The sequence below is a fragment of the Terrapene carolina genome, unplaced genomic scaffold, assembly GCF_002925995.2.
Source record: "Terrapene carolina triunguis isolate 2854851 unplaced genomic scaffold, T_m_triunguis-2.0 Scaffold62, whole genome shotgun sequence".
Classification (NCBI taxonomy): Eukaryota; Metazoa; Chordata; order Testudines; family Emydidae; genus Terrapene; species Terrapene triunguis.
Genome location: NW_020664413.1, coordinates 33,980,584 through 34,006,558, shown reverse-complemented (window position 1 = coordinate 34,006,558; position 25,975 = coordinate 33,980,584). Strand labels below are relative to the sequence as shown.

The 25,975-nt window shown below is 42.0% G+C and overlaps 1 protein-coding gene across 2 annotated transcripts in view; it reads left to right on the top strand.

Moving 5' to 3' along the window:
* Positions 1 to 25,975, top strand: part of TTC21B (tetratricopeptide repeat domain 21B) — an 86,032-nt gene that overhangs the window by 34,671 nt on the left and 25,386 nt on the right. For both annotated transcript variants that reach the window (XR_002908449.1, XM_024206181.1), the window contains exons 14-20: positions 1,740 to 1,964; positions 4,082 to 4,320; positions 10,012 to 10,084; positions 11,184 to 11,294; positions 17,580 to 17,718; positions 19,725 to 19,831; positions 23,732 to 23,920. Coding sequence is in view for 1 of the 2 variants with exons in the window: in XM_024206181.1 (XP_024061949.1) it covers positions 1,740 to 1,964; positions 4,082 to 4,320; positions 10,012 to 10,084; positions 11,184 to 11,294; positions 17,580 to 17,718; positions 19,725 to 19,831; positions 23,732 to 23,920 (1,083 nt within the window). In the remaining variant the exon portion in view is untranslated. The remainder of the gene's footprint in view (positions 1 to 1,739; positions 1,965 to 4,081; positions 4,321 to 10,011; positions 10,085 to 11,183; positions 11,295 to 17,579; positions 17,719 to 19,724; positions 19,832 to 23,731; positions 23,921 to 25,975) is intronic.

The following is a 25,975-nucleotide window of genomic DNA, read 5'->3' as shown; positions in this document are numbered from 1 at the left end:
GACATACTATATAGACAGGATTTGTAGACCCAGAGACATCTTGCAACAAAGTTGTGAAAGGTTTACATAAAAGAATATAAGAAGAGCGGTCCAAAGTCGTGCTGCCTTTCAAGAAACCTGGGAACATTGTTACTGTCAGTATCTCCTTGTTCCCTGGTCAGCAAAGCCAGTACACTTAAGCAGTGGTGGTTCTGAAATGGCTTTCCCCACTCATCTATTGTGGCTGATTCAGGACTTGGTACTGCGAGGTACTGAGAACTCTGGTCCATTGAAGTCACTGGGACTACTTAGAGTTAAGTGCTTCGCTGAGGCAGGGCCAGCGTGCTCAGCAGTTATGCACGGTTGAATTCTGAGTGAATATCCTGATAGGGCTTTGCTGGAAGGTAGATGATGTGAGACAAGCTGGTCTTTATTTCCTTTCTAAAATATTCCTCTACCCACCTTCTGTTCTCCAAACATTGGCATAGAGAAGCTGAATGAAAATAATACCTACTGATGTGCCTGAAATTTTGTATAGAGTCACACTTACTCTTTCCATTTGTTCCCTTTAATATCAAAACAGACCTATTCAAGCAGGTAGAGTGGATGAATGCCACAGTGGGTTTGTGTGTATAAGTTAATTGCCAAATTATGTATATCTTCCACTCTTTTTTGAAACTACTGCACCAGCTTACTGAAGCAGATGTGGTCTTGTCTATGGTTTAGGAGAGGAGACACTCAGAAAACACCTGTAACAAGCAGGTTTGTTTTAAGTAATGGTCTAGTGCATGCCTTTTCGTCTCTAGATCAGGGTTCTGACTCATGAGATTCTTTCTTTTGTATGGTATGAGGGTTTATAAAAAAAATTGTCTTGCATGTTTTTTGAAGACAACTTTACTAATAGAAGTAATACTACATTTGCTAGACACAAGTATAACATGGATTAGTAGTAAGGCTGTGTGTCTGTTGCGGAGATCACAGATTCCGTGACTTTGTGTGACCTCCATGACTTCTGCAGCAGCTGGTGTGGCTGGCTGGGCCAGCAGCAGGAACGGTTTGGGTTTGGGAGGGGCTGAGGCAAGGGGTTGGGGTGCGGGGCGGCACTTACCTCGGGGAGGTGGGGGGTTTCCCATGCTCCCACCGGCATCTCCTGGCAGCTTCTAGGCGGAGGGGCCAGGGGGCTCCACGCACTGCCTGCACCCACAGGCACCTCGCCCCTGCAGCTCCCATTGACTGCAGTTCTTGGCCAGTGGGAGCTGCAGAGCTTGTGGCCAGAGCAGTGTGTGGATCCCCCCGGCCGCCTCTCCCCCTAGGACCTGCAGGGACATGCCGGGTAGGGAGCCTGCCAGTCCCGCCAGCCCACCCCCCCCAGCACCAGCAGGGGTCCTGAGCTGTGTGCCGCCACCCCTTTCCCCAGCACCAGCGGGGGGCTTGAGCCACCCTCCCCCAGCACCTGAGACACCCCCGGACTGCACCCTCCTGAGCTCCCGCAGCCCCCTGGCCCAAGTTTTAGTTAGGAGTATATAGTAAAAGTCACGGGCCGTGAATTTTTGTTTACTGCCTGTGACCTGTCCATGACTTTTACTAAAAATACCCGTGACTAAAATGTAGCCTTAATTATTAGCATTTATTATCCCTTTCTCTAAATATATCTTCGATAAAGAACAAATTAACAAATATTAAATTATTCCTCAGGATGCTTGATTTTTTTTAACAGTAAGCAGAATATAGAAACTGATTAATAACTTATTATATTTCAGGTGAGAGAACATCCTTTGTATCACTTAATTAAAGCCCAAACCCAAAAGAAGATGGGAGAAATATCAGAAGCTATTAAGACCTTGCAGATGGCAATGAATTTACCTGGAATGAGAGGAGCTGTGGCTTTCTCAAAATCAAAAGCAAAAAGAAATGAAATTGATGCAAGTAATCGTGTGTCTATCTTTCTGGAATTGGTAGAAGCTCATCGTTTGAATGGAGAACAGGTATGACAATGAGCAGTTTAATAAAATGCAGTATATTTGAGGCGGAATGCAAACCTCAGTTGTACCATTAACAAAGGCATCTATCCCTGAGCTAGTCCATGACAAACCCCTACAGTACTTTACAGGAAGTCTTGACTTTAGGAGACTTAACAATTCTGCAGACAGAGAAATATCTGAATTTCAAAGTTTTTTGGAGTTTGGTTCTCAGGCTGTTCTGAGACACATACAAGTTCTTTGCCATTCTCGCAGTGGAGATACACTGCTCTGAGCCTGCAGACTGGATGAAACTCTTGCCCATCTCTCCTTTAATTGTGAGGAGTTAGGCTTTGAAGTTATCTGTGATCACTTAAATGCCATGATCAACCATTGTGCGGTTCATAGTTGTATGAGACTGTCATGGAATCACAGGGTCAGTGCTTTCTTGGCTCTGTATGGTCCCTGGGAGGAACCCCCTTCAGTGTAACAGCCCTCCTTGGGAGTCTCAGTCTCGGGGGTTAAGCACTAGGCTCCACCACCTCCTGGAACCGCACCTCTAAGCCTTCAGCATGCCTGTCTCTCTCCATGAGCTCCCCTCAGTGAATCCAATAGCTGTGGGTCCACTGGGGGGGGCCTCCGTGCCCAGAGGGAGCAATGCAACCCCAATCTCTAGACTGCAGTGATTCTCAGCCAGTGTAAAAACAGAAGGGTCTATTGTACGTCTGGAACACAGCACAGAAGTTTCTCAGGGGCCTTGATCATAGAAAGTCTCAGCACAGTCCATCTGAGACTGTCCAGCATCCAGGTCTCTTAGTCTCCGTCCAGAAGTGCCACTCCTCCCTGCAGCCATTTAGCGAGGTTGAGACTCACCGGTGCAGCGCTTCCTGCTGTTCATCTGAGAATTGCTCTTTTCCAGCATACGGAGCGCCCTCTGCAGGCCAGTGTCCCTCCTGGACCCCGGTGCCCTTTACCTTGGGGTTCTGCCCCAGAAGGACCCCACGCTCTGGGTCTCCCCTCCCAGGGGAACCCCCAATCCTCTCACCCACCTTGCCTCAGTGGCTACTGCCAGTCATCCTCTAGCCCCCGCTCACTGGGGCAAACTGCAGTCTGTAAAGGTCACTTATCATTGGCAAGGGGGTTGGACCAGCTGCCTCTGCCTAACCCCGGGCTGCATCTCTTCAACCCCAGTACCTGCTTTGGCCTTTCCCAAGGCCTGCAGCCTGGGGAGTTGCCAGGCTGGAGCTCCCCAGCTCCTCTTGCCTTTCCCCAGCACTGCTCTATTCCCAGTACCCTGAGCTCCTAAGCAGCCAGATCCTTCTCTCTCCACAGCTAGAGAGAGACTGACTCAGCTCCTGGCTCACAGCCCTTTTATAGGGCCAGCTGTGGCCTGATTGGGGCGTGGCCTCAGCTGTGGCTGCTTCCCCAATCAGCCTAGCTTGGCTGCTTTTACTCCTTTTCTCCAGGAGTGGGGCAGCTGCCCTACTACAGGCCTACTCTATCTCACCTCCAAGGCTCCTCCTCCGTCCTTTTTCTTCTTTCCCAGGCAAACAGATTACCTGGTGTCTCCAGCCCTTGGTTCTCCTGCTCGCCAAATTCGGCTGGCTCCCAAGCTGGGGAGGGCCTTCAGGCCATCAGTTGCTAGGTTACAAAGTGTCCAGGCTGTCTGGGTGCAGGCTGCTAGGTGGAGTCACATCTGGTCCTCTTCACCCTTTCCCACCACCTCATTAAACATGCAGCACATAGGGGAAACTGAGGCATCCACAACCTTGATACAAAACATTAAGAAAATTCCCCACTTTGTCACAGAGACATTTAGGCTAATGTATTTACTACCCAGTGTAGCTGGATCTATCTCCATCCTGGAATTACATTTGATTGAAAGTGTATTTTATAGTAGTACATACTGTGGTATATTCTTATGCACACAACTGCAATGTTTGCTACTGTCTTTCTGCTGCTTGTTCACTTTGTCTAGCTTTCAGCTAATCAAGAGTACAATCCTCTTTTTCCTTTTTAAACATTTTAAAGTATATTGCAAGTATGTTGTTTTTGTCCTTGGTGGTCATCCATTTATTTGCAATATAGGCTGCCTCGGATGCATTAACTTGAGATCAAGAGAAAAAATAATTTGTGTTTTACAGCATGAAGCTGCTAAAGTACTGCAAGATGCCATCAATGAATTTACTGGCACCCCTGAAGAACTACGAGTTGTGATTGCTAATGCAGACCTGGCTCTTGCACAAGGAGATATTGAACAAGCCTTAACTATGCTTAGAAATATTACATCTGAACAACCTTACTTTGTACAAGCCAAAGAAAAAATGGCAGACATTTATCTTCAATACAGAAAAGAGAAAAAATTATATGCAAGCTGCTATAGGTAAAAAAAAAAAAGGCAAGCCCCAAAACCTCTGGTATATACCATAAACTTTCTGTGTGTGAAATACTGATATTCTCTGCAGCCCTCGTTTCCCTCCCCCAAAATAAGTCAAATTATTAAATTTATCTTGGTAGTATAATCCATGAAAGTAGCAATGCAAAGCACCATTTACCTACGAATTTCAGAATAAAAAATAACTGAATGAATGGTTGATATATCAGCAATAATTTTTTAAAATAGACTCAGGAATTCTGAAAGGTGAAACGTGCATAGTTCTGAGGATTAAGGAAAGTGTATAGTTCTCAAAATAATTTAAATCTGCAAAATAAAGCTATTTTAATATTAAAACTCCTGCAATATTACATAGTAATAACTTTTGCCACATCATTCATACTTAGACACCTAGAAAAAGAGCAGATACTAAAAGGGCTTTTGAAAATGAATAGTAAATGATTTGTACTCTGTTTCAGTTTTTGACTAAAAGCCCCAGATAGCAAGGAACATTAGCATATGCATTTTTTTTGTTTTTTAAAAAAATTTTTTGAGTCTTCCTGAACTCAACAGTTTGATTTCCAGCAATCACTGTACTGTTACATCACACCTGCCATAAGCAGGTTGTTGGCTTATGGAATGTCAGGTAAATCTCTATGGTTTTTTGTTTTTAAACATTGTACAAAGTTGTGAAGGTCTAAATTCTGGTATCCTGAGGTTGAGCATATACATTCAGTAAATAGCACTGTGGTGCTAAGGGCAAAACTATACTTTATTCTGGGCACTTCAGGCTCTCTCCTTTTCCAACAAAGTCTTCCCCCGACCCCTCTGGCCCCCTGTATGATGCTAAAGAAGCCTTCCCCATCAAGCAGAAAATCTTGTCCCTACTTTGCCTGCCGATGCTAACCTGGTGGCTACATATTCAGCTGTAGGCCAGAAGGTCCCCATCTGCAGGTTTCTGGGCTGAGGAAAAGGGGAAATGACGCTTGGAGAGAGGTCTCACTGGAGGGAGGAATGGCCCCTGGCACAAGTGTGCCTACTTTAATACAAAGCTTTAATTTCAACTAGAATATCCAGATATGTGATTCTCACCATATGAACTTTCAAGGACGCTGAATGGATGCAAGCTATTTTTTTAAGTGAAGATACTTAATTCAGGATAACCTTTGCAGATTAGAATCTTTTTGAAAAGTTAAGACTCTCTCACAGTATTAATTTTGATTATTCTTGGAAATAGCCATTCTTCAAGTATGTTAGAGTGGATTCCACTGTAGATGCGCATGCACCCATGCATGTGAGTTTGGAATCATTTCAGCAGTATTCATCAGGGCTGCACGTGTACCCTGTGCTGCTTCATGCTCCCATGCAAGGGCGTAAAGGGCAGAGCAGCAACGATCCTCCCTCAGTTCCCTCTTAATGTTCCTGGAAGTGAGACAGAACCTTGACTGTGTCTGTCCTGCATCTGTATTTTGAATTTCACTTTATTTTTATTTTTCCTTATTAAAAATTTCAGTTGGATATGCCAGAAAAAAAGAGAATGATATATTGAAGAGGCCCCTGGTACACTCCTTTGTACACCAGGGTGAAGTACTTCATGTCAGCCATTGGGCAGGGGCCATGTGAATCCTGTCCTTCCCATGACTGTCTGATGCCTTTCATTGATAGTCACAGCAGATGTCTCTTCTGCCTTGGGGAAGGGCACATCCCTGAGAAGTGCTCTATCTGCCATGCTGCCTCCTCCCGCACCAGAAAATCAAGGGATGCAAGACTCAAGCTATGCTGCTTGGAGCATGCCTTATCCCAAAGAGGAGATGTCTTCCAAGCTGGAGCTGAGGAGGCTATCTTCAGTAAGTGCCCTGGTAACTAGTCACCACAACTCTGGTTCCAGCAGGGAGAAGAAATCACTAAGCTCCTTCCCAGAGGCTACAGGTTTAACAAGGTAGTGTAGAGCCACATCAAAACTATCCCAGAGTGGACCTTCTTTGGAAACCATTTTGTCCCCCTCCATCAGGCATGATGAGAAGCTAAGGCTGGTCATTGACACCTGTGGCTGCCTGTCCAGTTCCTTTCCTTGCCCCCTACTTGTCCCTTCTCTCGCTTTCTCTCTTCAGAGGCCCTTCTTACAAGAGCCTGTTACCAAAAAAAAAAGTGTCCCTGCTGGAGTGCAGAGAAAGAGGCTTCTATTCCTGATATTTCATTACTCTGAAGAAGAAAGGTGATCTCCAGCCTATCTTAGAGCTAAGGAGGCTGAACAGAGATATATATGCACCATCTCAGATTCAGAATGTTAATGTTTGCCTCCATTGTTTCATTACTTCAGGCTCAGAACTGGTTTTGGCTCTTGACTTATACGAGTACTTACACATGGTCCACAGGAAGTAGCTGAGAATTATGGTGGGGACAAAACCATTACTATTTCACGGTATTGCCCTTTTTACTCTCCATGGCACCAAGAGTCTTTACAAAATGCCTTGCCGTTGTGGCCGTACACTGAAGGGAAAAGGGCATCCATGTCTGCCCATATCAAGATGGCTGCCTGATCAATAGCAAATCACATCAGCGAACTTGGATTCGTTTCAGCTACACCCTTTCTCTGTTTGCCTTCTGCTGAGCAACGAGAAATTGTCACTTACTCAATCACAGACAAATAGAGTTCATCGGAGCTAGAATAAATTCCATGACTGCGAGGGATACTTACCACAGGACTGATTCTTCTCACTTCAGTTGTTACTGAATATAGTGGTATTGCACCCAGCTATGACAGTTCGGATTTGCTTCACATTATTAAGCCATATGTCTGTGCATACATTACACCATTTGCTGGGCTTCACCTGAGTCCCCTACAGCTTTTTCTCAGATCAGCCTATTCTCCTGTGAAGCATCTGATGAGCAAGACTGTTTTAATTTCATCTCATAATCTTGCAGCATTGACCTGGTGGCTGCATCATGACAATGTCCAAAAAGGGATACCATTCATGGCCCTGTAGCCATCCAGTGCATTAGTCACAGATGTGTCTGGGGAGCCCAACTGGAACAGCTACAGATACAAGAGACATGGTCACCAGAGGAGCTAAAACTAAACATCTTAGAATTGAGTCCTCAGATTGGTGTGTGTGTGGCATTCCTCCTGGTCCTGTGACACTGTGTAGTACAGATGCTGACAGATTGTGGGTGATGTACTAAATAAACCTACAAGGGAGTGCCCACTCTGCCTCCCTCTGCAGGGAGGCAATTAAGCTATGTGAATAGTGCCATCTTCAAGGCATACCCCTGATAGCCCTGAACCTTCTGAGAGCTAGCAACAACTTGACAGATTTCCTGAGCAGACAAGTCGATATCATCCATAAGTGGTCACCGTTTAAATTGATCTCCCAGCCAGTATTCCAACAGTGGGGGAATCATATGATAGACCTGTTTTACCACCACAGAAGCATCAAGTGTCTCAGCTTTTGCTCCAGAATATATTGAGTGAATTTTTTTTACTATTTGCAGAAAAATGCATTTTTTTTCAGGCCCCCAAACTATTCTCCGAATACTTTGCTAGACATTTTTTTTAGAGGTGAATTATTTCATTTTGTCTTTTTTTGTTTTCAAATTCAGCCAATTTACTACAAAAAAGGTAAACATGCAAAATGGCCAAAAGCAAAAACAAAACAAATCGTATTCACTCTGTTATAGGCATGTGTGCAGGATCCCTGCTTGACGCCTTCCTTCTGCAATGGAATTGGGGCCTTATTTGCCCATTCCTAGTGATTCTGCTAATCCACAGAGTTATTGCTAAGGCCAAAAGAAACTAGGCCAAGCTCATCCTTATAGCTCCCTCCCGGCTGAAGCAGTTTGTCTGATGTACCTGTTACAGATGTTCACACAACCATCAATCAGACTTCCAGATCATGCAGACGTGTTTGTCACAAGTATTCCATCTAGACCTGAAAATCACTGCAACTGATAGCCTGGATGGTTGGCTGTCTGAGCATCGTAGAAAGAGACTGCTCCTTTCACCTTCAGGAAATCCTAGCGTGGAGCAGGAAGCCCTGTGAGAATCATCTACTTGTCCAAATAGAAATAAATTCTCAATATGTGTGGCCCAGCATGGCCTAGAGCTGGTACTGATCCCAATACCAAAGATTCTGGGCTCTCATTTTAGTTCAGTCAAGTTTCATCTGGTAGCAATATCCCCAGATCATCCATCAATAGTCATGGTCTTCTCTCATTTCATGGTATCCATATTTCTTAAGGGCCTGAGGATTGCTTATCCACTGGGTTACAGAACTCACTCCAACTTGGGACTTCAACATCATCTGTTTGAGGCTTATGAAGACCCCCCACTTGAGCCCATCTTACCGTGCTCCATCTATAATCTTATTCTCAGGAACTCTTTCTGATGGCCATCACCTGAGCCACAAGGTGAGCAAGCTTGAGGCATTCATAGTGGAATCTCTGCATACCTTGTTACATAAAGACAAAGTGGAATTAATATCTCATGCCAAATTCATCCCCAAGGTCATTTCTGAATTGTATTTAAACCTGTCAGTCAGCTAACGTGTGTTCCTTCCAAAACCACATTCCACTCAAGGGGAGAAGAAACTGCACATTCTGGACATAACCAGAACTCTTATATTTACATTGACATTACCAAATATTTCAGATTGGCCCTGTGTCTACATGTGGCTATAGCCAACCACTCAAAAAGGCAGGCTATTTTTAGCACAAAGACTATCAAAATGAGAAACACCTTGTATCTCGCTTTACCACCACCTGGCTGACGTACCCATCACTCCAGTAGAGACCAAGTGACAACCTCAGTCTGTTTCAGAAATGTCACTATCTGCAAGACTGCTACGTGGCACAATCTGCTCATGTTTTAGCATTATGCACTGAACTTGGCTGCTAGATCAGATGCCAAATTGGAAGAGCACTACTCCAATCTCTCTTGGACTGATGCTGGTCATGCCCCCATCCTGAAGAGGATAGTGATTGCCAGTCACCTAGGCTAGGTCTACACTATGGACATAGCAGCAGCACAGCTGTGCCACTGTAAGGTCTCCCATGTAGCCATCTTTGCTGGCAGGAGAGAGCTCTCCTGCCAGCATAATTAAATCACCACCAATGAGCAGCGTTAGTTACGTCGGCTGGAGAGCCTCTCAAGTTGACATAGCGCTGTCCACACCAGCACTTTTGCCAGTGAAACTTATTTTTTTTCACACCCTTGACCCACAAAAGTTAGACCGACAAAAGTGGTAGTATAGACACAGCCCTCTGCAGTAGGATTCACACTGATGCGTACTTGAAAGAATGGTAACTTACACTACAGAACTGTTGTTCTTCAAGGTGATATAGTTAGTGTGAATCCCATGTCCTAGCCTCCATCTATGCTTTCAGAGTCCTTGGCTTCCCTGGGCTTCCAATTACAGGGGAACTGAGGGAGGGTTGTGGCACTCCCCCTTTCCCCCCCCCCCCCACCCTTATGCCCTTGCATGGGAGTCACAGATTGCATGCATGGCCCCGATGGACACTGCTGTTCAGTAGATCCTCATGTCACACACATGAGGCACATACACATCTACAGTGGGATCCTCACGGAATACAATATCTCATAGAACTATGATTATTGTAGGGCAAGTAACCATTGTTTACATATTCTTCAAAGTACCAATATTAACTTAGTTATTAAACTAGATTCTGTCTTTTTGTTTTCAGAGATCTGGTGGACAAACTGCCAAGCTCACATACTTTTCTTCTTCTTGGTGATGCATACATGAATATTCAAGAGGTGAGCATCTGCATCATGATAAAAGATGAGCAAGATAGTCGAGTAATTGTCTGTCATTCGCAAGTTTGATACAGTTTCGCTTTCTGGTTCTGTTAATAGGTGATCAGGAAGCAAAATGTGTGCTAAGGAAAACTTAAGGTCTGTTTACTGGCTTAAAATATATAAATACTATATTCATTTTAATTTAACTTCAACATTTAGAGACTAAATAATATACTCAAAATAGAAGGCACCTCAGGGATGAGCATCAGATTTGGGATGGTCAGGGAAGAGGAGAATTGCAACCTCAGTTAACAATCAAGCATTTGCAAGTCAAATATCTGTGGGTTGAAAGTTGAAGTAAATTCACTTCAGAAATGAAGTTGGACAAGGTTGGAACAGTTCATTCAAGCTTGAAAGAAAGGTGTAAATTCCAGAAAGGCCACGATGCCACAAGAGACCCATTCAGTGCTTAGAAAGCCAGACAGCATGTGGAGTGCTTGCAATTGATTTTAAATCTTCAAGCAATAGGTTCTGTCTCTGGGACAGAAAAACTTGAAAGTATAGGTCACTGCAGTACAAAGAGTAGGTGATGAACCCTACCCTAGGGCATAAGCATTTGTCTTCAGTTTGTTTGGGTCATTTGTCCTTTTTAAAAAGTGAACTCCAAAGCAAAAATGGAATTTGAGTTCAGCTTGGATTTATGCTGGACTTTCTGACTGACAAGGCTGAATGAAAAGAAAAGAAGGGACATTGAGTACAGCAATAAGTTTTTTGCATGTGCTTTTTCATAACTTCAGTGAACCAGGAAACGCCAAGAGAATTTCAGAGGACAGAGAAAAGATTAAAGGTTAATTTAAAACTTTGTTTCTGTGCTGAGTTTTCACAGCCTGGTTAACGGGAATTCAGCACAAAAATGTTTAAATCAGTGTGTAATTGAGTCTGCTGTCATCTTAAGACAGTCTGGTAGAAACCACCCTGAAGTCCCATAATTTGTGAAAAAAGTAGTATTGAAGCTCGCTTTGTGGCATTAACAGATTGCTCAGAACGTTAACTCGTTATAGGCCTTTTAGTGTAGTTTTGTGAATTTACCATCTGCTTTTGTTTGTTACTGTTCTAGCCTGAAGAAGCTATAGAAGTCTACGAGCAGGCTTTAAAGAAAAACCCAAGAGATGGAGCTTTAGCAAGTAAAATTGGAAAAGCCCTAATCAAAACTCATAACTATTCAAAGGTATGTTATGAATAGTTCATAGACATGCTGTATAAATGGATTACTGTCTCCTTCAATGTTAACTTGTTTTTCTAGTACACCTGCAGATAGAAGCATTTTACTATGAAAGTTCCAAAAAAGTGGTTTTTCATACCTCTCAAAATGCCTGGAGTGTTGAATGTTGATTTTTCTCTTAATCCAGGCCAAACAGACCTGCTAATGTCTCATGGAAAACTTAAAGATTCTACTTAAAAATAATTAATATTTTTTTCCCCTTATTTTTCACTGCTGAAGACACCTACATAAAAATAAGATCTTTGTTGCTAAGAAATTCATCTGTTCCAGACTGATTATTTCCTTCCTGAAGTTATGAAGCTCTGTCTGTGATATCCTCATCGGAACCAAATAATGATGTCACAGTTGAAGGATTAGGACTTCTGGTCGAAAATAAACAAATGCATAATAATGCGTTAATAAAAGTTTTTTATGTTTTATTATTAGTATAGCATGTTTCAGAATTACAAGATTCAGTTAATTGAATTTGTCATCTTGTAAACAAGGACAGTCCATGCGAAGAATGTGGAACAAATATCTCTAAAAATATTCTTTGGATGCTTCTTACTGTTTGTTACTGTAATCCAACAGTATTGTATATCAGCACAAATTACTTGGACATACATTCTTAGCAGTTCTTGAAGTGTCAGTGTGGATTCCACTCTACGTGTGAATACATAACATGCACGCAATCTTGGAATCTTTAAATAGCAGTGTTGATTGGGCTGTGTTGTCAACATGCATGTCCTCACACTCTCCCATCCAAAAGCATAATGGGCAGAGAGGCCACAGCTGCCCCTCAATTACTTCTTACCAACTGTGACAGTGAGACAGTGCCCTCCTGGCACCATGGACCAGTAATCAAGACAAAGGAGATCAGAACATTCTGCCAAATGTAATTTCCGATAAGTCTTCTCTTCCCAGAGGGAGAAGCTTAACTCTTCATTCTGCTCCTGGGAATGGAGCAGTAAGCTCATTCAACAGGAGAAAGTGATGGCGGCTCACTTCTGGCTCAGTATCTAAGAGACACAAAACAGCGCCTATATCTGACAGTGTTGGTGACTGCCAACTGCCAGCATCAGCACCAATAATAGGATCATTAACTGTGGTGCTGACCTGATGATATTAGAGGAGTTTGCTAAGTCTCCAAAGCTCTCCTCTGCACCAAAGGCACTATGCTCATTTCTTACCAGGGCACATCTTCTCTTAATCCTTAAGCAGAGAACTCTTGCTCCACCATTCAACCAGATCAGGGAGAGGGTCTTTCTCTTCGAACCAGGGTTCATGACCCCAACTCCTTCACCTCAGGCATGACAATGGCCTGATCAACTTTACCAAAACCAGCCTTATTCCTACAATGCTCCACTTTGGGCATACTGGGGACCTTCATTTAGGAACAGATCTCCTTCCTATCAGTCATGGAAAATGCAGTAGGAGAGTTCGACCTGCATGATTGCTGGTCCCCTGAATATGGACTGGGAGGAGCATGAACAGTTGGCAGATAAAGAACAGGCAAGTTTTGAGCCACCAGAACAATATCCTTCATCCTTTCCCAAAGATCCATCATCGGCTTCTTCTGATGAGGCAGTCTCCTGATGATTTTAGAGCCTTCCAGGAGCTGCTTTCCCATACTACTGATTTCTTTAAAAATAGAAACATCAGTAAGGGAGGAAAAAGCTCACAAGTTATTAGACATACTACATTCTTCTGTCCCTGTCAGAAGAGCATTGCAAATTAACAAGGCATTTTAGAGCTGACTAAAACTTTTTTGGTCAGCAACATTCCCTCCAGCTAAAAGAGCAGTAGGGAAAAAGGTACAATGTACCCCAAATGGGTTGTAAGCAATTCTACACTCTTCCTACACTGGGGTCATTAATAGTCTCTGCAGTTCATGAAAAAAACTTAAATCTAGGAGTACGCCTAAGGAAAAAAGAGACCGAAACTATCCTTGTTTGGGACAAAGGGTTATTAATTAATGTCACTTTGGCTACAAAGAGTGAACTTTCAAGCCTTGTTCATGAAGTACAGTTATCTAACCTAGAATAAGATATCTCCCTTTTTTTGGTTAAATTTCTGTAGAACGTGAGAGGAGTTAAAAGCCATTATTGCTAAAGGACAGCTAGTATCAGACATGTTATAGGCAGCCAAGGATACCTCAGACATGCTGCCTAGACATATAGCCACTGCAGCAACTATGTGAAGAATGTCATGTTTACTGGACTCTGGTATTCCTAGAGAGATGCAGAATGCAACTGACGATTTGACTTGCCCTTTAGGATACAGACTTATTGAGCACATGTACTGATGCTTTACATATCCTAAAAGATTCCAGAGCCATACTGCAAACACTGAACACTTCTATCTCTGTACTAAATTGCAAGCTTTTCATATAACAAGGGCAAGCTAGACAGAAAATACCCAGCTACTTACAGCAACAACCTTCTGAGTATCCACTCAGGAAGAACCTGAGGTTCTTTTGGAGAAGGTTAACATCTTTCTCAGTCACTAGTCAGTGTTCATCTGCTTCCAGACAGTAGGTTTGATATGAGGAAGATGAGCCACATTCAAACTGGACAAGATGCCTACTTTCTCTTTTCTACCATCTTGGACTGGAATAACAACCAAAAGATAAGTGAGAAAAGTTTGTCTTGTGGCTATTCATCCAGTTCTAGTCCTTACCCCTCTCTCATCCCTCTCGTGGGATCCTTCTCATGAAAATCAACCAATAGAAGTGGCTTCCCTGCTTCACCTGGAAGCCAAAGAGGAGATAACTCTGGAGTTCAAGGAAAAAGGCTTTTATTCCCAGTATTTTCTTCTTCCAAAGAAAAAAGGGGGTCTTTGTCCTATCCTAGACGTGAGAAGACTGAACAAATATATGTTGTCTTGGTTTCAGGATGGCCTCTGTCATCCCTTCTCTTCAGGCTCATGACTGGTTTGTGGCTCTTGACCTTCAAGATGCCTACTTCCATTTTCTGGCCCATAGGAAGTATCTGCAATTTACAGTAGGGCCCAATCAATATCAATAAAAAGTGCTACCATTCGATCTCCACAGCTCTGAAAGTCTTCACAAAATGCTTAGCTAAGGTGGTAGTACATCTAAGGAGATAAGGTATTCATGTGTAACCATATCTAGGTGATTAACTAATCAAAGGCAGGTCTCATCAGGAAGTCACTACAGCCCTAAACTATGTCTTTCACTTACTCAGACAGGTGGGCCTTGTGGTGAAATAGTTTCTCACCCATCACAGATGACAGAATTTATAGGAGTCCTAATCCACTCCAAATTGGCAAAAGCATATCTTCCTGAGAACAGATTTTGTTTTCTCCAAATGATGACCAGTATCAAAATGAATCGGAGTAAAACCTGCCTCAAACTCCTAGGTCACACGTCAGCTTGCGCATATGTGACACTGCTAACCAGACTTAGGCCTGGTCCACACTACCCCCCCACTTTGGACTAAGGTACGCAAATTCAGCTACGTTAATAACGTAGCTGAATTCGAAGTACCTTAGTCCGAACTTACCGCGGGTCCAGACGCGGCAGGAAGGCTCCCCCGTCGATGCCGCGTACTCCTCTCGCCGAGCTGGAGTACTGGCGTCGACGGCGAGCACTTCTAAACCAGACGCGATAAATCGATCCCAGAACATCGATTGCCTGCCGTCGGACCCTCCGGTAAGTGTAGACGTACCCTTAACCTACTTCCGTAAAAGGCTAGCTAAAGTTATTGTATCCTTGCAGAATATCAAATGAACATGCACATTGTGGTTCTAGCTTGTGCTTTATCATCCCTGAACTGGTGGTCAGATCCCCAAAACATTTGGAATGCAGTGCCCTTCTCCACCCCCACTCATATAAAGACACTGTCCGCAGATGCATCAGGAACAGGTTGAAGCACACACTTAGACCATCTTCAAGTACAAGGAACTTGGTTCCAAAAGTACTCTCAAACGTTCCAGAATTATGGGCGATTGGGTTAGCTTGCATAGCATTCCTACCTGTTTTAAAGAATTCCACACTGCAAATTCTCGCAGACAACACATCTGCAATGTATTAGGTAAACAAGCAAGGTCATTGCCCCTGTGCCAAGAGGCAGTCAATTTATTGGCATGGTATCAATAACGTGGGATAACCCGTTCTTATCGTCCAGGAGTCAGCAGTTAGACAGTCTGTTTAGGACTGCTGAATATCACCAACCATAAATGGTCTCTGAAGTGCTTTATCGCCCCAATATTTCACTGCTGGGGAAATCCCATTATGGACTTTGGTGGCAAAGAGAACATGAAGTGTCCAGTCTTTGTCTCCTAGGAGACATGAGTGTGGGATCCTTTGAAGAGTCCTTTCTCATAGCATGGGGTTAAGATGTCATGTATACATTTCCCCTGATCTTTCTGATGCTAAGGGTGATCAGACAGGATGCAATCACGCCGCTGTTGATAGTTTGACATTGGCCAAGACAATTCTGTTTGATATCCTCAGAATGTCTTTTCAGCCTCCAATAGTGCTTCTCATCTGTCCAGACACTATATCTCGGAACCAAGATCAGATATTTGACTCAGGCCCAAAATTGCTACACCTGACGGTCTGGATGTTGTTTGCAGTGTTGTCGTAAGTGTTGCTGTGTAAGCTCAAAAGCTTGTCTTTCACCAACAGAAGTTGCTTCGTTAAAAGATATTCCCTCCCCACCTGGTCTCTCTAATTGCCTGGATGTTGGCTGGTTGAGTGCAACTGACTGTTTACTACATATACAAGAAATCCCACTGCATAGCATAAAACTGTTCACATGGAAAAGTGGAAAAGATTCTCTATTTGGACAGCCATTGAAGGCTCCTAGATCTATAATCCTTAATTATATTCTACGTTTTTGAAACACTTTGGACTTCCATTTAGTTTTGTTAAGTTGACCTTATAGTGATTTTTGGCATGCTGTCCCTCCCCTGGTACAGTCATGTTCAGTTTCCTCTCACCCCAATGTATCCAGAGATTTTCAGTCTCTAACATTTCTTGCTGAATAACCCAAAGGAGAGTAGTGCCTAGGCTTGGCTGGGAGTTCAGTGAATAAAACCTATTTTAATCCCTTTGCTTTTTTTGAGGCAGGTGCTCTACAGTGCTGCCGATATTTAAGCTGAAAGAGGTAGACCGCTTAATGTTTTTGGCGTTCTTTACATGTGCTATAATGTAATATTTAAAAAAAAAATCCTTGAAAATGGATTTTGACAATTAAACATCAATGTACTTAATTCCAGTTTTAATTTTAGTCTTTTTTTTCTTGTAACATATAAAGTCATACATTTGAAAATAAGTTTTCTGTAACATAAAATATTAATGCTTATATTTTAATTTTTCAAATACTGTAACTATAACTGTTTAGAAAACAGAAAATATAAATGCTTTCCCCACATTTTGTAAAAAAAGCTTGGAAAATTTCTGTTTAGAATCTGCTCTAATTGTGACCACTTCAGTGGAGCTGAAGGCAACCCATACGAGGGTATCCAGAAGGTTTTTAAACTGTTGTTAGCCTTCTTTTTCTTTTCTGTACAAAGGACCAAATCCTGATGCCACAAATAATGGCTCATACAAATCACTACATCACTTTTTTAATAGGGCTGTCCTTGCTAAGAACCTATTTTTGTTGTTTCCTTGAAGACACTTCATTCTTTTTTTAAAAAAAATAAATCTTGCCACCTTTTTTTTAATTAATTAATTCATTTTATTTATTTATTTTTGGAAGAGCCCTAGCATCCCCTCTGTTTGCAGATGGACTTCAAAATTTGGCAGAGAGATAACACTTGGGTCAAAAAAGTGAGTTCTTCTGTCTGTAAATCCATTCAGATTTGGCTATCAGCTCTCAGAATAAATAAAACCCCCCGAACTCTGAATGATGGGGAGGTGCTGTTTAAAAAATAGTGTATGGTCATATAATTAAAGATTTATCATAATGCAGAGGCCCAGGGAGCAGAACCAAGATTGCACAGGCAACCTTACGTTTTGACACTTAACTTCTGAGTCATTCACTTTGCAACCTAAAGTTTCTTTTAATATAGTTTTTGTATGTAATTCTAGATTGAAATAAATATCTGCCGTTACCAACGTGTTTTTACAGGACATTTCAGTTTATAATTAGGGTGAGAGTGGAGCAGGTAGTTGCATCATTAAGCAACATTTCACTAATTACCTAAGTGCAAGGTATTATTTTTATTAAGATTTATTTTAGAAAGCTGATTTCCATAAATTTATTAAGTTATTGGTTTCAGGCAATAAGTTATTATGAAGCTGCACTGAAAAATGGTCAACAGAATATCCTTTGCTATGATCTGGCTGAACTCCTGCTGAAACTGAGGCAGTATGAAAAGGCGGAAAAAGTTCTGCAGCAAGCTTTAGACCATGAGCCTGGTATGAAATAGTCATTTTATTTACAACAAAAGAGAAATATTGGGGGTGGGTGGGGGGTTTCGGGTCTGTGTGATTTTTTTTTTTTTAGGAATAAATGGGTATAGTGTAGACATTTTATCTTATGAACTTTCAAACTAGTGTTGGCACTGTACTATGAGAATTGCATGTAAATTAAATTTAACTCCATTTAAAGGTGACCAGCAAAGGATTTTTAAAATATGGAGTTCAAACTTCCTTACTGCTTTATCATGTGTAAAGGCTTTCTGAAAAGTCTGTTGTTCTCTATCTTACCGTAGAAATAACTTTTTAAAAAGTGAAATCTGGTCATCCTGATTTTGTTAGAAGAACACTAGGAGGTATAAGATGTGTTTCTTGTGTGCTCATCACAACTTAGAGGGGTGAAGGTGTTTGAATCTTTAACACGGGCTTCCTTTTTTCAAAATATTAATTGTTCATTGAAATTAAATAACAGAAATAGAATTTTAAAGGCTGACTAAAAATCCCTTATTAGCTCAACTTTCATACTCTCGGCTTTTGTGATGTCACTATTGCTTTAATTCACTAGTCTGCCAGCCTACACAGGATCTGAATGTTAAATGCAGAAAACAAGCTGGAAAAGACTTCACATGTACAGTTAATCTACTTGTTTGGAATCTGATTGAGTTAGCCAAGGCCATCTGGCTCTGGCTAACCCAAGAATCCCATTTTATACAAATTGAGATTTTTTTCTGTAACAGTAAAAACAAACTACTGTACCATCACCTTTCATATTTTCTGTACATCACAAGGAAGCAAAAAAGTGCACAAGCCAAAATTATTTTCTTTGTAGATCCTCTTTAAGAATTTTTTTCCTTATGTTTTCTTCATGTCCTTACCTGACAAATTATTGTTCCATTGGGTGACATGAAACAGATAACATTTTTAAATAGAAATGAAATATTTTGTAATAATCTACAGAACACTAGAAAATGAACTGTGGAGAGTAATCATGCACTAGATGGGAAATAGAGATAGAAAACGTATTAAGCCATCTAACCTACCTTATTTACACAAAGAGCTCCTTAGAGACAGCCTGCTTATAGAGTGCTGCTCATTGTACTATGTTTTATAAAATACACTTTAGTTTTAGGCACCTGTAGAACTGTATGTTTTTATTTGGAAGTAATAAGATCTCTTTGGTAAAGTAGAGCTATAAATAGGCCCTAGATATACCAAACTCTAAAGCAGCCATGCTGTGTCAGTTGGGAAGCAGATGAAAATTATAGTATATAATGGAAGTGCTTATACTCCTCAAAGCTGTTTCTTCCATAGTTTCTTTCACAACCACTAAATAAAAGTAGCTTGCAGCTTTTTCAGTAGCTCGGGGGGATAGCTCAGTGGTTTGAGCATTGCCTTGCTAAACACAGGGTTGTGAGTTCAATCCTTGAGGGGGCCACTTAGGGATCTGGGGCAAAAATCAGTACTTGGTCCTGCTAGTGAAGGCAGGGGGCTGGACTCAATGACCTTTCAAGGTCCCTTCCAGTTCCATGAGATATATCTATCTCCATATTATATTATATTTAAATAAAATAACCAAAGCTGTGCTTTCAGTACTGTCTCCTTTCTATCAAAAATCCATCCAAAACAATGTGGTTCTTCAGAGTTTAGCAATAGTTAAGTGAAAGCACCGTACAGCCCAGTCTTGCTCCCATTGAAATAAGGAGGACATTTCCTATTGATTCAATGGGATCAGGATTAGAACCTTAATTTGCTTAGCTTATTCAAGACCTATTGGAAAGCCTTTTTTCTCTCTCATGCATTTGAAACTAACGTGAGCTGAACTAAACACGCAACTCCTTTTGGTTGAATCTTTTGCAGATCTCCAGTCCAATTTTTTCCTTAACCCTGAAGGTGTGCATGCACAGCTTCATCTTTCAGTTATGACTCATCCACAAAGTGTCATTGAACTGTCCAAAGGAGGCAGTTCCTACTTTAATTTTTTGTTTCATATTTTAATATTTTAACAGTGAATGAATTGTCCTCTCTAACGGAAGATGGACGTTACCAAGTTCTTCTAGCAAAAATTTATAGCAAAATGGAGAAGACCGATGAAGCTATTGTTTCTTTACAGCAGGTAAAGAAAAAATAAGTATGTTAAACTTCTAAGATTTTGTGGGGAGGAGGACGACTTCTAGCATTCTCCAGAAATAAATTGGATAGCAAAGTGGCTAAAGTAGAAAGAAAAGAAATAAAAATAAACTAGAGATTGAATTGCTCAGAGGATTGGTAATAGGATACAGACCTTTTTACCTCTAGGTTAGTGGTTTGATATTGACTGAAAGTATTACTGTTGCTAGCTCTTAGGTGACCTATGAATTAAAGATCTAAAGTCCAAGTCCCAGCTACATGTTCATGTAAAAGCCACCATAGTTTCAGCAGAGTGGCTGAACACTGGGGATGGAGTCAGAGCTAGCAGTGGCTGCCTTAGTTCAGGTCCAAAGCACGCTGCTGAGCAATATGGGGAGTTTGTGGGAGCTATGCCTGTATGCACAGAAAGGCTAGAGTAATTGAATTTCAGTTGCTATCCAAGGGCAGCATTAAGGATAAGGACTGGCGAACTGGGGAGTCTAAAGTTAAGACCTAGAATGGGGCTTGAGAGGAGAGCTGTAATAGCTAGAGAAAAAGGAGCAAAACTGTGGCAGCTAGAGACAGTCTGGAGCTTTGGAACTTGAAAGTTGATCTGACCAAAGAACCTCCTTTCCACTCATTTGTTGAAAGACCTAATTTCAATGTGTTAGGCTCCAATGACTTCCTTCAGCACATGCACAAAAACCTAGGGCTGAACTGCAGATTCAGGGAGCCTGGGCAATATCTTCTGAGCAGTCTGAAAAATTAAACCAGGTGTATTGCCCAAAGGACGTTTGCATAAAAAAACCAAACATTACATGTTAATCTATTGTAACATTTTGGTATTTCGTATCTCAATAAGAAACGCATCGAACCTACTCCCATCTCTTATTTTTGATCCTTCCTTGTCTCATTCTCTTTCTTCAGCTTTTTTCTTTTTAGAGTTCAGTATCTTCTCCCCTCAACTCTCAGTAACTGTTTCCCTGCCAACTGATTTCTCCATTTCACCCTTTATTTCCTTGTGTTCTCTCCCTCTGGCTCCTTCATATTCTTTTAGCGTGTCTCACATCTTCTTTTAATAACTACTCTCTTCACAGCCTCCCTCTTTGCTCTCCCTCTTCTAACATATCCTCAGTGTCTCATTCTCTTTTGCCACTGACTGTGTCTGCTTGCTTCCATTCCCCTCAAGCTCTATTTTCTCACACTGCCTGTCTGCCCACGCCTGCCACTTTGTCTGCTACTAAAATGCCCATGCATTAACTTACTAGTCCCAACTATACATTCACTCACCACCTGCCACTCATTATACCACTCTCCCCCCTCCCCCCCCCACTCCTGCCTTTTGGAAGGTGACCCAGGATTGGCCCTCACAGCTCTTTTTTCCGGATCTCTTTGCTCCCCATCCCCTACACACACTATCTGTAGTTTCTTTCTTCTGCTGGAAGTGGCTGTAGGGAGGAGGAAATGTAGTTGGGGACTGGCAGAGAAGGTGGCTTTAAGCTGCTATTTTTTTTTTTTTTTTTACCTAAACCACCACTAGTAGGGCAGGAGGAAGAAGCAGAGTACCGGTAACATAACTGCTTCTTTCTCCCCAGCGGCTTGTGACAGCCCTTAAGCAAGGATGGGAGAGGGGAAAGAATGTTCAGAACCAACAGGGAAGCAGCTCTTTCCTAAAGGGCTTTCAAAGATCAAATGGCTGATGCACTCCTTGTGTGCCTCAACGCTTTCTTTACACAATTATTGGGGTCCAATGATATTAATTAGTCAATAGATATATTGGGCTGATACTAAAAAAATCTATGCAAATGTATATAATTGAGGAATTTTTTTGTTGTTGTTTCACTTGTTACACTCATAATTTTTTTGCTCCCAGGGCTGAGTGTGATGTAATATGAGGAACTCCTAGATAAGCTGCGAGGTTTGCTATATAGGAGTTCCACTTTTGAATTTCCACCAGAATTGAGCCTCATAGACCGAAAACAAAACAGCAAAAACACAAAATTCAAATTTTCTTTTAGCAGGTGAAATAAAAGTGATGATAATTTTTGGTTTTTGGACCTTGAAGTCGGGCTCATCTCTGCCTTACCAGTAGTCAGGTTTTGTCAGTACTTAGTGAAAACAATGCTTGTGTACAGAACAAGAGAAGGCAGTTTAAAAAAAGACTTGATGTGACGCTTGAGCTGAATGTTTTTTCACATGTAATCAACAGCCTTCATAGGCAGAACTTTGAGAAGGGGGAGTCCCAACAGTGGATATGGGGGGGGGGGAAGAAGATGAATAATGTGTTTTAAGTACAAAAAAATCAATTTTCTTTCCCACTGTTGATTACCAAAGTACTTGTTTGTAAACAGAAAGCTGCTGCTTTAAGTAGACAGCTGCTCTTGTCAGAATCATTCAGTGATGTCTTGTGCCAGTACTTTTTGCCATCACAGCTCCTGTCACAGTGGTGGATTAGGAAATTACTGAATGAACTGAGGAAGGGGGGGTGATTTAGAAGATTACTGCTGATTAGCTAGCTACAGGAATCTTTTTTACTTTAAGTTTATATAACTATAATTTTGAGCTAACTATGATCATATGATAGCTTGAAAAAATATGAAATGTTCTGAGTGTTACTTGTTTTTATTTTTACAAGTGGTCAGATCTTAAATAAGTTAGGTAAAAATGTGTAAAATGTAAGGAAAATATTGCAGATTAGTGAAATTGGATGAAACTTTTAATATTACTAAAATTGCAGATTTTGTCATTTAATAAAAAAATCACCTTCACTGTTAGGCTATGTCTATACTACACACCACTTTGTGGCGGTGTGTAGTATACATGGAGCTACATGCCATGGTGAAAAGCACGACTGCACTGCTGTGTGTAGCTACTTGTGTCAGTGAAGGGCTCTGGCAGAGGGTATGCAGTGTGGGGGGGGCGGGAGAAGGGGGGTCCTAGTGCTTCATCAGCTCCCCATTGTTGGAATCTTTCACTGTGATGAGCAAAGGCTCTACCAGCTTCCTGCTGCCAGTGTCTTTCCCACAGCAGGGGAAGGGCTCCGTCAATGGGAAGCTGGTAAAGCTTTTCCTTGATGCCAGTCTTTCCCTGCAGCATGGGAAGGGTTCCAACAGAGGGGAGAGAGCAGGACACTACATTGCTAAAAATAGCAGTGTAGGTGAGGAGGCATGGCTTGGGTGAGTAGAAAGCAATGCAGGGTATGTAATCGAATACATACCCACACCCTTCAGGTGTGTCTTTACTTGCCTAAGTCGTTCCTCACCATCTACGCTATTTATTCCCATGATGGGGGTGGGCTACCCAGGTGTGTTCTCTACACACTCCTGAAAGAAGCATGCAGTATAGATGTACCTATAGTGTCATCATCCCAAAAAAAAAAAAAAAAAAATCTTGAAATATTGCCCAGATCTTCCTAATTTCCTCCACTCCACCCTGGAGGAAAACCTACTTTTCAAGAAACCAACACAATTCTATTTTGTAGAATACATCTACTTTCTTGGCATGTAGGTGGCAAATGATGGTGCTGGTACACAAAATAAAAATATTTTCTTCTTAATGGAGCCCTTTTTAAATGGACAGAGGATCTGTATTGGACAAGGATATAGGCTATCTCTGTCAATTTGGGATAATAAATGTTAAAAAGCTTGTGTATTTTAAGAAAAACAAAAACAACAAGAAGTAAAATACCAACCTGATGGTTGAGTGCATTGTGAGTTTGGGGAGAAGAATTTTCCTTGGTTGGAAAAAAATGCTTCAAAGGGAGAGCCAGTAACAAACTTGTGAATGCAACCTCTGCATTTACAACTTGTGCTTTTTTGTCTAATTATATTAACAAGAATGCATACATAACAATGATTGTCATTATCACGTTAACTTTCTGCTACCCTCACTCTTTTTTCCCCCCTAGGCTCGGGAATTGCAAGCCAGAGTACTCAAACGGGTTCAAATAGAGCAGCTGGATGCAGTTCCTGCACAGAAACAGTTAGTAGCTGAGATTTGTGCGGAGATTGCAAAACATTGTACAGCCCAGCGAAACTATGAGAAAGCAATTAAATTTTACAAAGAAGCTCTAGTTCATTGTGAAACAGATAACAAGGTCAGTCCTACCTCAGAAATAACTCTTTTATGTCACCTTTTATTGAAAGGGTCTTGTCATCTAACAACTTGTACTGCTGAACTACAAAGTTTAAAAAAAAAAAAAAAAAAAAAGGATGCCTTTGTTGCTGCTTTAAGATGTAGAGACCGTCTGAGTTCTTCTACTACTTGTTTCTGTCTTAGGTCTTGTCTTCACTGCAGTGGTAAATAGTGTTGCCCTTAACCCAACTACCATCCACTCGCACAAATCTGTAGCTCAAGTTAAGTGGTGCTATCAGTGTGACCTAGTTGACCTGTCAGGAGATATGGGTTGAATTTTAAGTGCTGCTGAGGCTTGAGCTAATAATGCAATTGGGAATGCAGCCATAGGCTACATCTTGAGTTTGCACAGCTCCTCAATTGCTAATCCAGTCACTCTGTGTAGTTCAAGTATTGTTCCCCAGTGTGCCCACTCTAACTTGAACTAGGCTAGCTCAAGTGGAGTAACTCACACTAACTGTTGCAGTGACAATAAGCCCTTTGAAATATCAAATCTTTACCTTCCTGTTTTTCCTAGCTGACTGGATACTACTGGGATAGTAATATCATAAGAGGATGGAAACCTTAACTGTGTTATTTTAATATCTAATTTGAGACAGAGAGAAGATGATTAGCCAGATTGATTAGAACACTGTTTTATTGGAGTTAAAGGTTTTAACAAAAACAGTGTGACTCAACTTCCCTTTTCCACTCAGTTGAGTGCTGGGAAAGCTGCAGCTCATATTTCAGTTTCTTGTGATGCAACTATCCTATTTTCCAGAGGGGTTCCAGCAAAAGTAAGGGTGGCTTGTTATATGTAAGGAAGAAAGCAGGAAAAAATTCTTTTTTCCTACAAAACGTGAGGTCACCTTTTTCACGTAATAGTGAAGAAGTGCAAAAAGAAAAAAGTTAATGGAAAAATGAGCCTTTAAACAAAATGTAAAACAAAACAAATTGGTTTCTTGTAATCAGAGGCAACTTGTTTCAAAGATGTGGTAACATACATTATGGCCCAGTGTTTGATTAAAGCTTGTAGTAGTACAGTAGCTGGAATGTGAGCGGCATATCTAGAAATTACCCGATACTCCAGGAGGACTGCATTTGGAAAGTGTTTTGTTTTTGTTTTGTTTTCCTTCCCCCGCCTTTAGGGCAATAGGCAAGGTTTTAAGTTACTTTTTTTCCCTTTAAGTAGCCAATACAGAGATCAAGACTAGGGAAATTTTCTTGTGTTTTCTTGTTCCTCTATAGCTGAATTTTGGATAACTAGAGACTTTTCTGTTCTGCCAAGGAGACAGATTGCAAGGCAGGAATTGCAATTTAATACAGAGGAGAAGATAACTGGGATGAGTCTCAATACTGGATAATGATAAATACAGCTGAGATATGCTTGTGACAGGGTGTTGCATCTGTTTTATATAATAGGAGCCACATTCCTGAGTTCTGCTGACTCACTCTGTGGCCTTTGGCACGCCTCATCTCACTTTCCTGATAAAATGAGAACTATAGTATCCTACCTCCCTAGGTAGTTGTAGTATAGGGTTACCATATTTCAGCAAGCAAAAAAGAGGACGGGAGGAGCCCTGCCCTAGCCCCGCCCCTGCCCCTCCCACTTTCCGCCCCCTCAGAGCCCCCAACCCTCCCCCTGCTCCTTGTCCCCTGACTGCCCCCTCCTGGGACCCCTGCCCCTAACTGCCCCCCGCCCCTAACTGCCCCCCAGGACTCCACCCCCTACCTAAGCCTCCCTGCCTCTTGTCCCCTGACTGCCCCCTCCTGAGACCCTCCCCCCATCCTGACTGCCCCAACCCTTATCCACACCCCCACCCCCAGACAGACCCCTGGGACTCCCACACCCCATCCAACCACTCCCCACCCCCTGACAGCCCCCCCCAGAACTCCCGACCCATCTAAACCCCTCTGCTCTCTGTCCCCTGACTGCTCCGATCCCTGTCCCCACTCCTGCCCCCTGACAGCCCCGCCCCCAGAACTCCCAACCCCCCCCCACTCCTTGTCCCCTGACTGCCCCCTCCTGGGACCCCCC